Genomic DNA, 14,907 nt, shown 5'->3' on the forward strand with positions numbered 1-14,907 from the left:
TGATTACATAGGGTATTGTTTCTAATTCGGGACACTTTTTGGCTATTGCCGTTTCGCATGCTTTAGTATAGGCCGAACACCTTCCTAAGTCGGGACACCGATAAAAAGTATGGGACAAAGAAACCAAATGCGGGACAGTCGCCAGCGCCATCTACCTTTGGTTTTGTAGTAACAATCACTTTTTGACAGTAATGAAAATAGGAATCAAAACACATAATTGGTCTAATGGATAGCATGTTGAGCTACCATACCATCGTGCATCAAGATACGGGTTCGAGTCCCTTCATATCAATTTGTAATATTATACATAGGGATAATAATTATCCAAAAATTTTAACAGTTAGAATCGAAGAATCCCTCTTATTCCACGTTGCACCACTATTGTTAATAGTATTATACATAATTCATAAAAGTTCGTCTTCGGCAGTGTCTCATGGCACGGTGGATTGAGAGACAGATAACAAATTAGATTATCGTTTTTTGTTCATGTTTCAAATCCCAGGAACGGCATTTTGAAAATTATTTAGAAAATTGTCTGAGGGCTGTCCCGAATTTATAACACAGTAAGGATACCCGTAGAATAAATTTGACGGCCACTTCCCTTTATTTTTCATCATCTGTTGAAGAGTTCATAACAGAATAATGTATTCCGATGGCACAGTGGGTTAGTCGCTGGCTGAGAACCACGGTATACTTTTGATTATTGGTTCAAATCCCAGGATAGGTATTTTTGAAATTATTTCAAAAATCGCCTTAGGGCTGTCCCGAATTTATAACACGGTGAAGATACCCGTAAAATTAATTCTGTGGTCATATCTCTTTGGTCTGCATCATCAGGTGAAGAGGTCGATAGTGGAAGACATATTCCGATGGGACAGTGGGTTCAGACTCCGCCTGGGAGCTCGTTTATCTTTATTGGTCTTTGGTTCAAATCCCAGCAGATGCATTTTTGAAATTATTTCGAAAAACGCCTGAGGGCTGTCCCGAATTTATAACACAGTAAGGATACCCGTAAAATTAATTCGACGGCCACTTCCCTTTGGTTTTCATCATCTGTTGAAGAGTTCATAACAGATTGATGTATTCCGATGGCACTGTGGGTTCAGTCGCTAGCTGGAAACCACGTTACACTTTTGATTATTGGTTCAAATCCCAGCAGATGCATTTTTGAAATTATTTCGAAAAACGCCTCAGGGCTGTCCCGAATTTATAACACAGTAAGGATACCCGTAAAATAAATTCGAAAGAATAAATACGGCGTTTTCAAAAATTTACAAAAAATACTAAAAATCAAGCTAAAATCTTTTTCTTTGTGCCAAAAGAAGCAGAATTCTTCACTCTATACAAATATAAAGAATGATTTACAATAAAACCAACTCAGAGAACCCTTCCCTATACCCTAAAGTTTTCCACTTCAAAATTTAGCAAAATTTGGCGCCCTCTGCTGGCGAAAGTGCAAGTTTGTTGTAAAAAGTACAAATTTTGAAGTGGAAAACTTTGAGGTATAGGGAAGGGTTCTCTGAGTTGGTTTTATTGTAAATCATTCTTTATATTTGTATAGAGTGAAGAATTCTGCTTCTTTTGGCACAAAGAAAAAGATTTTAGCTTGATTTTTAGTATTTTTTGTAAATTTTTGAAAACGCCGTATTTAACACGGCGCATATGGGGGGAAAACGGGTGTACCTAATAAACTGAACGATACCGTAGCGCCGTGGGGGTTAATCCTACGACAATTTTGTGTGTGTAAAAAATGTAGATCATCATTAGATCTACTCAGGGCCAAAAGGAAAAAAATCTAGCCCAAGCGGTTCAAGAGTTATTGCATTTTTCTAGGACACGTAGTGCCATAAGAATGCACTGAAAATAGGGGGGTGTACCTAATAGTTTGGTGGGTACTGTAAATGTCCATCCGAACCTACGGGACACCCAATGTCCCAATCCTTTAAGGATCGCAGAAAAGAGACTGTTTATTTGTCTGCCCGCGTTGCCAGATTGAAAATAAAATTGGTGGGAATTTTTTAATGTTCCCAACTTCCCACTTTGGCGGTTCGGCCACCACCAATTTTTCGATTGATAACTTGTACGATTGGCCTTCAGTCATTAGTTTAAATTATAAAGAGAAAGTAAATAAGCCCTCACATTCGACGACCAGCCGAATTTGGATTTTCACCAAAGCACAAAATCTTTCCTACTATTATAATATGAATATTGAGAGTGACACTATTCACTGGGATATTTTGAATACACAATGGACAGACGAATGACGGACAGAATAACGGTGTTTTTTTTTCTAAGATTTTATTAACTGACTGTGTGGTAAACGTTAACTGCTGCACGTTAACTGTATGTTATGCAAAGTGAAGGATTGAATAAATATAGTTTTCAAAAGGAATTGCGAGTCCGATTACTCATTCAAGGCGCGTATTGACTGAAGTTATGAAAATTTGTGACAATTAAACACCGCTTGAATCGCGAATGAAAAATGACTAAGAGTATTAGAGGAAATGCGGTATTGAGAATAAGAAAAGTTGGCGACCAATTTTACTTGCCAAATTTGTACAAAACAGACGAAAATTCAATTGAATTGATGGCGCTATGTTAAACTACAGTGAATGTCGCCTGCCATCCATATGTTGTGTTGGAAGATTGGTCACCACGTACCTAAGATGGAGAGATCTAGGGGAAAACCCAGGGAAAAACCCTTGGAAAAAAAACCCCCTCAGATGTTCCGCGGTCTGGTTTGATTCTTTGTCTGCGGGAAACCAGAAAATTGTGAAATCAACAATATTATAGGCTAAAATGATGAACAGGTTACGGGTCGCAGCTTGCTGCCTTGTTTGTCTCTTAGTCATTTGGTTCAAAAAGTGAAAGGATATGGTAATTAAATGACGGTTCTTCATAACCAAGTATAGAGTTATCGATTTCTAATTTCTCGAAATTCAGCAAAAAGCTGATTCGCATCAGTTGTAGTACACATAAGTTATAACAACCGGTGATTTAATTTTAAAACAATTAACAATCAACCCCCACCCTTTTTTGTAGTTTCTTGGGAATATTTGCTGGATGGATATGAAGATGACAACTATTAAAAAGCAACACTTGTCTTTCACTCAAATTATTGCAACATTATTTACCGAACATAATTGAACTTTTGTCTTTGGGAAACTGAAAGAAAAAAGTTGTCGCGACCGGTTCTTCATGTAAGGAAGTCCAACCAACGCGCGCGCACTTCTCCTTTTAAGGATCGCGGATATCGATCAACAACTTTAGTCGTTGGTCAAATAATTGAACTCACGATATATAAATAAAACTTTCATCGTCAGTCAAGGTAGTCGTTTCGAATCGTTCGAAACCAAACAGTTCAATCAGGAGGCGACGACCCCATCATCAAACACGTCTGAAACTCGGCTGCAAAGTGTAAATGACGGAAGAACAAACATCAAAAAAGTAAAACTAATCTTGTTTTTTGCAAAATCTTAATATTTATGTATAACCTATGTAGATGTAGCCTATATCTTGTATTCACGTGTTATGTCCACACATCCGTTTTCAAAAAAGGAACAATAATCAGTTAAAAATTAAACTTAAATAATTTAAAATTCAACTATTCCGCTGATAACGTTTTTTTTCACGTTTTCCGATGTCAACTATAATGAAAAAATATTTTTACAATACAGGCTGTCTAGAATGACTCCAAATGCATTTTCAATTGCATCTCCGAAATGGAAAGTGACACATTATGCAATACTTGTACTATTTATCGCAGTTATCGCAGTCACTACTGTTCTAATCCTCGCGTTCACAACTGACATTTTCCACCACGGTTCGTCTTCAAAGGAGGAAACGGGAGAAACTCAACAAACCGATAAAGATGATAGCCAGCAGCAGAGGGATGAAGAGAAAATTGAACCCAAACCAGGGAACTCACCAGTCCAGATCGGGCCCTCATCTTCGTCATGGGCTCAACTTCAAATCTCGACTACTGTATTTGATTCAATGCCCTACGGTGGATTCAGAGTCAAAATTTACGAACAAAAGAATAATGAAAACACAACAACGACCAATGCAATCGACAAAAAATATTTCTACATGCCCATCACCATTCTGAACCATCAAAGTGCCGTCTCTTCCATCAACAATTCCACCAAACAGCCCGAGGTCAATTTCCGCATCGAAATGTGGAATAATGAGGTCCAGAGCCAAGTCGTCAATTATTTGAAGGAATCTCTCAGTCAACCAATCAAAGCCAATCAAGTACAAGTCATCCCTTTAGAGAATGTTGCTCTGGTCAGCACGAAATCTTCAACCGTCTTCTCGCTGCCAACCGATTGGCTGTTGTATCAACAGCACCAGTCGGTCAAATTTACTCTGTCATGTTTCGTCAAGAAAGATTGTGACCAAATAGCGGCGGATATGCGCAGCAATCCCCAACAATTCGATCAATTCAAATTGCTTTTCAGTTTGTCTTCGCAGAGTACGCAGACCAGACAGACGGTCATCCGCATCGACAACATCGTCAAAGGACAAATGATGACGCAACTCATGCAGAAATTCAATGAAAGCACCAAAGACGCTCTGCTAACGGCCAGCGACGAGAAGAAACTCTTGACGGAATCGACGACCAACGTCTTGATCGACACGTTCGACGACTCGGACGTCGTTTCCCAAAATTCAGAGTCGCATGTTTACAACATGTTGGAGAGTTTACTCGTCTCATCAAGGACGATCATCAGGGATCAAAGCGATAAAATGTGGGATTCGGTATTTTGGAACGAGGACAACTATCGACCGGACAAAACAACAAAAACTCTGAACGACATTTACAATAAATTGGAGAACCAAGACCAGAAAAAGTTCATCAACTCATTCCAAAATACAGACAAAAATGGTTTTAGCATAGGAGGAGGTATCGAGACGATTGGAACGTTCGAAACAAAATTCGAAAATGAAATTTCTCGTCACGGCTCGACAACGAAAGAAGCCATAAACAAACTTTTGAAGGAAAGCAAAGATAATGCACAGTGGGACGGAGAGAAATTTGTTCCCAAACCTTTGCAGCTCAGCAAAATCAACTTAGCGAACCTACGGGACACCCAATCCTTTAAGGATCGCAGAGTGAGCGTCAAATACTCGACTGCCGTCCTGTCAACTCCTATAAATTTTCAACAAAATTCCAACTTGATATTCACTGACGAATGGCAAAATCTCAAGAATGAATTGAAAGGTAATAATTCCTCGAGTGCGTGCGAAGCAAAATGCAATTAATTTGGAAAAGCAAAATTTTTTTTTGGTAGAGATAAAGAGTAACTCGGAAAATTTGAAAAAAGAACTTAACATCGCTACTAAATATGCGAATGTCACGTTTGCAAAGATCAACAGAGAATCGGAGAATTTGAAAAAGGAACTGAACGGTAATATCTCAAATTCTGTAACTTTTCTTCTCCAAATGTGAAAACGCTTCCTAATGAAATTTCGATTCAATTAAATGTTATAATAGAGAGAACGAGCGCAATAGTAGATATCGGACGAATGCCAACATCCTGTGTGGATCTCCACCAAATGGGAAATAAACTGAGCGGATTTTTTTCCATCATGGAAGAAAATAAAATTCAAACTGTTCACTGCAACTTTAAAAAACAAAACACCGATGGTAGCTAAGACAAACACGTTTGTAAATCTTCCAAATTCAATCGTTACGTTGATTTTGTTTTGCAGATTTCCAGAAAACGATCGGCTACGTCGATGTGAAATCGTCCCCGGTTTACTTCCACGCCAATAGACACGTGAACTTTGATGAAGTCAACGCAGTCATTCCATTTCCTGAGTTAAGACTAAATGTGGGCAATGCCATGAGCACCAACGGAGTTTTTGAAGCTCCCGAACCGGGCATATATTTCTTTTCTTTTTCGGGACTAAGTAATTACAGAAGTTTAGGACGAGTTGATTTACAAATGTTGAATACGAGCGGTTGGTCAAAAATCGGACAAGCCTACGGTGAACCAAATTACGAAACTTTGACCGTCAAGTCCATCATACACCTGAATAAAGGCGACCAAATTAGATTAATGTTGAGAGAAGGAGTAATTCACGAAGGCCAAAACGTAGATGGCCCATTTACACATTTTGTTGGCTGGTTAATAGAGGAAGACATCTTTTAAATAAATTCTAATTTAATCTCTGCATGCAACATATCACAGAAGAAGAGAAAATTAATTTGTTAGCGCTGTGTTCAGTTCCCTTTGATGATGGTGATTGCCTCAAAGTGAATATGTAATATGAATAATACAAGCACTGCCTCAACAGCCAATTAATAAGATTGATCGACCTTTACTTCATTTAAACACTCTAGCAATAACATGATTCAAATTAATAGAAATAAGATGAAGCAATTATCTTACGGAACTGGGGTGTATCCCTTTTCAGGTGTTAATCAGGTAAAACGTGACGGCATATAGAACGCCCATTAAACGTCTAGAATATTAAGACGAATGAAAATGTTTAATAACTTACTTCTGCCAAGAAGTATTTCCGTTACTTTCGCCAAATTCTTGTCCGTCCAGCCGCAATTTTCTTAGGTAGAAAGATAGCAACGTCCATCATTTGCCATTGCTGCAGTTGAACGTCGATCAAACTTTGATTCGTGGCCCGTAACTTCGTTTTTTTTTCTAGTTTTGAAAAATATTTGAGAAAAAAAATAGTTGATTTAACATCATAGCTGTAACTATATGTTGTCTAGCAATGCCAGTCTCATCTTTGCATTATTAGCCATAAACGAGAGCAAATCAGTATTAATAAGGTTTTAGTCAATACAAGGTAACACCAAAAGCAAATTGTTTAAAAATTTGATTTACGCAGCTTTTAAGTATTGGATATTCCAGTGTGTGGACCTGTTATCCAAAGGATGAGCACTGACATATCTAAAAGAAACAACAAAAAAAGGCTGGGCAGAGATTGAATTAATAATTATAAATAAAGCCAATGAAGGAAATACCAGAGTTTCTGCTTCTCATCGGCTGTGCTACTGATTTGTTAACATGAGGTGAGATGGGATGTTCAGATGAATATTTTCAATTGAATATTCCTGTGTAAACAAATTCTTGAATCCTTGACAAATGAACTGGATAACAAACACTGAACGAGAATACCCTTACAAGTTACAACTTACGCGCTTCCTTTATGTGATAAAGACGTACAGACACTAAGATTTATTACAAAATTCTTATTATTGAAACCTTTATATTACCTGTACGGCAGAGAAATATAAAATATCCGTAAAACGCCACATCAAAACTGGAGAAATCAAATGGAGAGAGAAGTTTTTGTCGACACAGGAGACTTTACACTCCTAACCTCTTCTTTTCCCTTCGATTCTGATTGGTCGGTGGCACAAAAGTCGGCCATCATGAATTTCATAGAGGGAGGATAGGAAATCGGTTTCGGCAACTTTTATTTGAAATAACTTTAAACTATAAACCAACTGCTGCGAATTCAAGTTCTTTAAGTTAATCAACCTTGTAATTTAATCCTATAGATTAGAATCGGGAAATAAAAAATACAAGTTTTCATCAACTAGTTAAACTTTCGACGACGTGACTACTGCTGACCACAGTCATTAAGAAACTCCAATCGTCCAAGTCTCCATGAACGGGGCGAGCAACCCACAGAGGGTGTCAGGCCCGTAGATAAGACGAGCCGAGACCGTGCATCGGATCCCTTCCCAAGAGTCGGGTTGCTTGAGCGTGCAGCCCTAAGCGGGAGGTAAACTCCTTCTAAGGCTAAATATCGCCACGAGACCGATAGCGAACAAGTACCGCGAGGGAAAGTTGAAAAGAACTTTGAAGAGAGAGTTCAAGAGTGCGTGAAACCGTTCAGGGGGTTAAACGGGTGGGCCCTCGAAGGTCGAACAAGTCCCCGCTCCCGGCACTTGGTTGTATGCCCTTAACGCTGCGTGGAGACTGCCTGAATTGGCGGCTCTCTTGCATAAGTCGTTCTGCGATCGCAATAGCCACGCCAAGGTCCGCAAGTGGGGGGCCTAGTAGGACTCCGCGACCGACTGGGTGTCTGTTACACGGGGCGTCCGTTAGCGAGTTTCGTGGTTACCTTCGCGGGTGCCGCGATGACGAGCGCGGCGTTTCCCAACAGTACTGCCCGGTCGTGACCTGTCTCCTCCCGGGAGGTGTCGTAGCTTTTTTTTGTAAAAGAGAAAAAGTTGCGGTGCTCAACCTGTGGAGGCCCAGAGCGGAGAGTAGAAGTCGGGTCCCACCCGACCCGTCTTGAAACACGGACCAAGGAGTCTAACATGTGCGCAAGTCGTCGAGAAATTATCAAACTAAACTCGCGAGGCGCAATGAAAGTGAAGCGGCCCCGATGAGGGTGCATCCGCGAGGGGTGATCCCGTCTCGAACAGAGCGGGCGCATCCCCAGGGCGTCCGAATACTCGCGAGATCTTTCCCCCTTAAAAGGGTTTGGTCGAGTCGGCCGGACGAACCCAGAGCGCACACGTTGGGACCCGAAAGATGGTGACCTATGCCTGGCCAGGACGAAGCCAGGGGAAACCCTGGTGGAGGTCCGCAGCGATTCTGACGTGCAAATCGATCGTCGGAGTTGGGTATAGGGGCGAAAGACTAATCGAACCATCTAGTAGCTGGTTACCCCCGAAGTTTCCCTCAGGATAGCTGGTGCTCGCAAAGAGAACAAACGGAGTTTCATCCGGTAAAGCGAATGATTAGAGGCCTTGGGGTCGAAACGACCTCAACCTATTCTCAAACTTTCAATGGGTGAGAAGCCCGGCCTTTTTCCTTGATTGAGGCCGCGGCAATTGATTTGAATCTGAGCGCCCAGTGGGCCATTTTTGGTAAGCAGAACTGGCGCTGTGGGATGAACCAAACGCCCGGTTAAGGCGCCTAAACGACGCACATTTCGGATCCCACGAAAAGGAGTTGGTTGCTAAAGACAGCAGGACGGTGGCCATGGAGGTCGGAATCCGCTCAGGAGTGTGTAACAACTCACCTGCCGAAGCAACTAGCCCTTAAAATGGGAGGCGCTATAGCGTCGTGCCTATACCGGGCCGTCGGTCGGCAGAGCGAATAAAGTCCGTGTCAGCTCGAAGAGAGCGACGGCGCTGAGGCCCCGACGAGTAGGGGGGTCGCGACGGTGAGCGTAGAAGGGTTGTGGGCGTGAGCCTGCCCGGAGCCGCCGTCGGTGCAGATCTTGGTGGTAGTAGCAAATACTCCAGAGGGATCCTGGAGGACTGACGCGGAGAAGGGTTTCATGTGAACAGTGGTTGGACATGAGTCAGTCGATCCTAAGCCGCAGGCGAAAGCCGACCTAGTGACGGGCGTGATGTGTTGCATCTATCGTATGAGTAGCGGGCGTGGTTGTGGTTGAGTCGTGTGTCGGTGATTCTTCTGTGGTGTGCGCGAAGAGAAAAAATCTAAAGTTGCGGGGTCAAAGAAAACACATGAATAAGAAAGCTTGTGAGAATGATAGAAGGTTAAAGAAGTGTCTTTTTCCTTTTTTTGATTTCTCTTAGCCGGTATTTGATTGTTTTTCTCCCGTCTCTTTTATTTTCCTAGTACCGTTCATCGCGTTATGGCATCGCATGCTTCTTTCGCAGCGCCGCAGCGTGTATTGACTAAAACCTTATTAATACTGATTTGCTCTCGTTTATGGCTAATAATGCAAAGATGAGACTGGCATTGCTAGACAACATATAGTTACAGCTATGATGTTAAATCAACTATTTTTTTTCTCAAATATTTTTCAAAACTAGAAAAAAAAACGAAGTTACGGGCCACGAATCAAAGTTTGATCGACGTTCAACTGCAGCAATGGCAAATGATGGACGTTGCTATCTTTCTACCTAAGAAAATTGCGGCTGGACGGACAAGAATTTGGCGAAAGTAACGGAAATACTTCTTGGCAGAAGTAAGTTATTAAACATTTTCATTCGTCTTAATATTCTAGACGTTTAATGGGCGTTCTATATGCCGTCACGTTTTACCTGATTAACACCTGAAAAGGGATACACCCCAGTTCCGTAAGATAATTGCTTCATCTTATTTCTATTAATTTGAATCATGTTATTGCTAGAGTGTTTAAATGAAGTAAAGGTCGATCAATCTTATTAATTGGCTGTTGAGGCAGTGCTTGTATTATTCATATTACATATTCACTTTGAGGCAATCACCATCATCAAAGGGAACTGAACACAGCGCTAACAAATTAATTTTCTCTTCTTCTGTGATATGTTGCATGCAGAGATTAAATTAGAATTTATTTAAAAGATGTCTTCCTCTATTAACCAGCCAACAAAATGTGTAAATGGGCCATCTACGTTTTGGCCTTCGTGAATTACTCCTTCTCTCAACATTAATCTAATTTGGTCGCCTTTATTCAGGTGTATGATGGACTTGACGGTCAAAGTTTCGTAATTTGGTTCACCGTAGGCTTGTCCGATTTTTGACCAACCGCTCGTATTCAACATTTGTAAATCAACTCGTCCTAAACTTCTGTAATTACTTAGTCCCGAAAAAGAAAAGAAATATATGCCCGGTTCGGGAGCTTCAAAAACTCCGTTGGTGCTCATGGCATTGCCCACATTTAGTCTTAACTCAGGAAATGGAATGACTGCGTTGACTTCATCAAAGTTCACGTGTCTATTGGCGTGGAAGTAAACCGGGGACGATTTCACATCGACGTAGCCGATCGTTTTCTGGAAATCTGCAAAACAAAATCAACGTAACGATTGAATTTGGAAGATTTACAAACGTGTTTGTCTTAGCTACCATCGGTGTTTTGTTTTTTAAAGTTGCAGTGAACAGTTTGAATTTTATTTTCTTCCATGATGGAAAAAAATCCGCTCAGTTTATTTCCCATTTGGTGGAGATCCACACAGGATGTTGGCATTCGTCCGATATCTACTATTGCGCTCGTTCTCTCTATTATAACATTTAATTGAATCGAAATTTCATTAGGAAGCGTTTTCACATTTGGAGAAGAAAAGTTACAGAATTTGAGATATTACCGTTCAGTTCCTTTTTCAAATTCTCCGATTCTCTGTTGATCTTTGCAAACGTGACATTCGCATATTTAGTAGCGATGTTAAGTTCTTTTTTCAAATTTTCCGAGTTACTCTTTATCTCTACCAAAAAAAAATTTTGCTTTTCCAAATTAATTGCATTTTGCTTCGCACGCACTCGAGGAATTATTACCTTTCAATTCATTCTTGAGATTTTGCCATTCGTCAGTGAATATCAAGTTGGAATTTTGTTGAAAATTTATAGGAGTTGACAGGACGGCAGTCGAGTATTTGACGCTCACTCTGCGATCCTTAAAGGATTGGGTGTCCCGTAGGTTCGCTAAGTTGATTTTGCTGAGCTGCAAAGGTTTGGGAACAAATTTCTCTCCGTCCCACTGTGCATTATCTTTGCTTTCCTTCAAAAGTTTGTTTATGGCTTCTTTCGTTGTCGAGCCGTGACGAGAAATTTCATTTTCGAATTTTGTTTCGAACGTTCCAATCGTCTCGATACCTCCTCCTATGCTAAAACCATTTTTGTCTGTATTTTGGAATGAGTTGATGAACTTTTTCTGGTCTTGGTTCTCCAATTTATTGTAAATGTCGTTCAGAGTTTTTGTTGTTTTGTCCGGTCGATAGTTGTCCTCGTTCCAAAATACCGAATCCCACATTTTATCGCTTTGATCCCTGATGATCGTCCTTGATGAGACGAGTAAACTCTCCAACATGTTGTAAACATGCGACTCTGAATTTTGGGAAACGACGTCCGAGTCGTCGAACGTGTCGATCAAGACGTTGGTCGTCGATTCCGTCAAGAGTTTCTTCTCGTCGCTGGCCGTTAGCAGAGCGTCTTTGGTGCTTTCATTGAATTTCTGCATGAGTTGCGTCATCATTTGTCCTTTGACGATGTTGTCGATGCGGATGACCGTCTGTCTGGTCTGCGTACTCTGCGAAGACAAACTGAAAAGCAATTTGAATTGATCGAATTGTTGGGGATTGCTGCGCATATCCGCCGCTATTTGGTCACAATCTTTCTTGACGAAACATGACAGAGTAAATTTGACCGACTGGTGCTGTTGATACAACAGCCAATCGGTTGGCAGCGAGAAGACGGTTGAAGATTTCGTGCTGACCAGAGCAACATTCTCTAAAGGGATGACTTGTACTTGATTGGCTTTGATTGGTTGACTGAGAGATTCCTTCAAATAATTGACGACTTGGCTCTGGACCTCATTATTCCACATTTCGATGCGGAAATTGACCTCGGGCTGTTTGGTGGAATTGTTGATGGAAGAGACGGCACTTTGATGGTTCAGAATGGTGATGGGCATGTAGAAATATTTTTTGTCGATTGCATTGGTCGTTGTTGTGTTTTCATTATTCTTTTGTTCGTAAATTTTGACTCTGAATCCACCGTAGGGCATTGAATCAAATACAGTAGTCGAGATTTGAAGTTGAGCCCATGACGAAGATGAGGGCCCGATCTGGACTGGTGAGTTCCCTGGTTTGGGTTCAATTTTCTCTTCATCCCTCTGCTGCTGGCTATCATCTTTATCGGTTTGTTGAGTTTCTCCCGTTTCCTCCTTTGAAGACGAACCGTGGTGGAAAATGTCAGTTGTGAACGCGAGGATTAGAACAGTAGTGACTGCGATAACTGCGATAAATAGTACAAGTATTGCATAATGTGTCACTTTCCATTTCGGAGATGCAATTGAAAATGCATTTGGAGTCATTCTAGACAGCCTGTATTGTAAAAATATTTTTTCATTATAGTTGACATCGGAAAACGTGAAAAAAAACGTTATCAGCGGAATAGTTGAATTTTAAATTATTTAAGTTTAATTTTTAACTGATTATTGTTCCTTTTTTGAAAACGGATGTGTGGACATAACACGTGAATACAAGATATAGGCTACATCTACATAGGTTATACATAAATATTAAGATTTTGCAAAAAACAAGATTAGTTTTACTTTTTTGATGTTTGTTCTTCCGTCATTTACACTTTGCAGCCGAGTTTCAGACGTGTTTGATGATGGGGTCGTCGCCTCCTGATTGAACTGTTTGGTTTCGAACGATTCGAAACGACTACCTTGACTGACGATGAAAGTTTTATTTATATATCGTGAGTTCAATTATTTGACCAACGACTAAAGTTGTTGATCGATATCCGCGATCCTTAAAAGGAGAAGTGCGCGCGCGTTGGTTGGACTTCCTTACATGAAGAACCGGTCGCGACAACTTTTTTCTTTCAGTTTCCCAAAGACAAAAGTTCAATTATGTTCGGTAAATAATGTTGCAATAATTTGAGTGAAAGACAAGTGTTGCTTTTTAATAGTTGTCATCTTCATATCCATCCAGCAAATATTCCCAAGAAACTACAAAAAAGGGTGGGGGTTGATTGTTAATTGTTTTAAAATTAAATCACCGGTTGTTATAACTTATGTGTACTACAACTGATGCGAATCAGCTTTTTGCTGAATTTCGAGAAATTAGAAATCGATAACTCTATACTTGGTTATGAAGAACCGTCATTTAATTACCATATCCTTTCACTTTTTGAACCAAATGACTAAGAGACAAACAAGGCAGCAAGCTGCGACCCGTAACCTGTTCATCATTTTAGCCTATAATATTGTTGATTTCACAATTTTCTGGTTTCCCGCAGACAAAGAATCAAACCAGACCGCGGAACATCTGAGGGGTTTTTTTTTCCAAGGGTTTTTCCCTGGGTTTTCCCCTAGATCTCTCCATCTTAGGTACGTGGTGACCAATCTTCCAACACAACATATGGATGGCAGGCGACATTCACTGTAGTTTAACATAGCGCCATCAATTCAATTGAATTTTCGTCTGTTTTGTACAAATTTGGCAAGTAAAATTGGTCGCCAACTTTTCTTATTCTCAATACCGCATTTCCTCTAATACTCTTAGTCATTTTTCATTCGCGATTCAAGCGGTGTTTAATTGTCACAAATTTTCATAACTTCAGTCAATACGCGCCTTGAATGAGTAATCGGACTCGCAATTCCTTTTGAAAACTATATTTATTCAATCCTTCACTTTGCATAACATACAGTTAACGTGCAGCAGTTAACGTTTACCACACAGTCAGTTAATAAAATCTTAGAAAAAAAAACACCGTTATTCTGTCCGTCATTCGTCTGTCCATTGTGTATTCAAAATATCCCAGTGAATAGTGTCACTCTCAATATTCATATTATAATAGTAGGAAAGATTTTGTGCTTTGGTGAAAATCCAAATTCGGCTGGTCGTCGAATGTGAGGGCTTATTTACTTTCTCTTTATAATTTAAACTAATGACTGAAGGCCAATCGTACAAGTTATCAATCGAAAAATTGGTGGTGGCCGAACCGCCAAAGTGGGAAGTTGGGAACATTAAAAAATTCCCACCAATTTTATTTTCAATCTGGCAACGCGGGCAGACAAATAAACAGTCTCTTTTCTGCGATCCTTAAAGGATTGGGACATTGGGTGTCCCGTAGGTTCGGATGGACATTTACAGTACCCACCAAACTATTAGGTACACCCCCCTATTTTCAGTGCATTCTTATGGCACTACGTGTCCTAGAAAAATGCAATAACTCTTGAACCGCTTGGGCTAGATTTTTTTCCTTTTGGCCCTGAGTAGATCTAATGATGATCTACATTTTTTACACACACAAAATTGTCGTAGGATTAACCCCCACGGCGCTACGGTATCGTTCAGTTTATTAGGTACACCCGTTTTCCCCCCATATGCGCCGTGTTAAATACGGCGTTTTCAAAAATTTACAAAAAATACTAAAAATCAAGCTAAAATCTTTTTCTTTGTGCCAAAAGAAGCAGAATTCTTCACTCTATACAAATATAAAGAATGATTTACAATAA

At 40.3% G+C, this 14,907-nt stretch overlaps 2 protein-coding genes across 2 annotated transcripts; one reads left to right on the forward strand and one right to left on the reverse strand.

The window, feature by feature from the left end:
* Positions 1-3,687: 3,687 nt before the first annotated feature.
* LOC124342077 lies at positions 3,688-6,158 on the forward strand. The gene is made up of 3 exons (XM_046795049.1): positions 3,688-5,224; positions 5,295-5,411; positions 5,716-6,158. The coding sequence occupies exons 1-3, from the start codon at positions 3,688-3,690 to the stop codon at positions 6,156-6,158; spliced, it is 2,097 nt and encodes a 698-aa protein (XP_046651005.1).
* A 4,121-nt stretch (positions 6,159-10,279) lies between these two features.
* LOC124342078 lies at positions 10,280-12,750 on the reverse strand. The gene is made up of 3 exons (XM_046795050.1): positions 11,214-12,750; positions 11,027-11,143; positions 10,280-10,722 (listed from the first exon to the last, which is right to left on the reverse strand). Exons 1-3 carry the CDS (start codon positions 12,748-12,750, stop codon positions 10,280-10,282), a joined length of 2,097 nt encoding a protein of 698 aa, XP_046651006.1.
* Between the last annotated feature and the right edge of the window lie 2,157 nt (positions 12,751-14,907).

The sequence above is a fragment of the Daphnia pulicaria genome, chromosome 6 (genome assembly GCF_021234035.1).
Source record: "Daphnia pulicaria isolate SC F1-1A chromosome 6, SC_F0-13Bv2, whole genome shotgun sequence".
In the NCBI taxonomy this organism is placed as follows: domain Eukaryota; kingdom Metazoa; phylum Arthropoda; class Branchiopoda; order Diplostraca; family Daphniidae; genus Daphnia; species Daphnia pulicaria.

Excerpts from the sequence above, each read along its gene's own strand:
- LOC124342077 (XM_046795049.1), top strand. The coding sequence starts at position 3,688 with ATGACTCCAAATGCATTTTCAATTGCATCTCCGAAATGGAAAGTGACA. Across the intron at positions 5,225-5,294 it reads TCTCAAGAATGAATTGAAAG|AGATAAAGAGTAACTCGGAA; the intron begins GTAATAATTCCT and ends TTTTTTTGGTAG. Across the intron at positions 5,412-5,715 it reads TTTGAAAAAGGAACTGAACG|ATTTCCAGAAAACGATCGGC; the intron begins GTAATATCTCAA and ends TTTGTTTTGCAG.
- LOC124342078 (XM_046795050.1), bottom strand. The coding sequence starts at position 12,750 with ATGACTCCAAATGCATTTTCAATTGCATCTCCGAAATGGAAAGTGACA. Across the intron at positions 11,144-11,213 it reads TCTCAAGAATGAATTGAAAG|AGATAAAGAGTAACTCGGAA; the intron begins GTAATAATTCCT and ends TTTTTTTGGTAG. Across the intron at positions 10,723-11,026 it reads TTTGAAAAAGGAACTGAACG|ATTTCCAGAAAACGATCGGC; the intron begins GTAATATCTCAA and ends TTTGTTTTGCAG.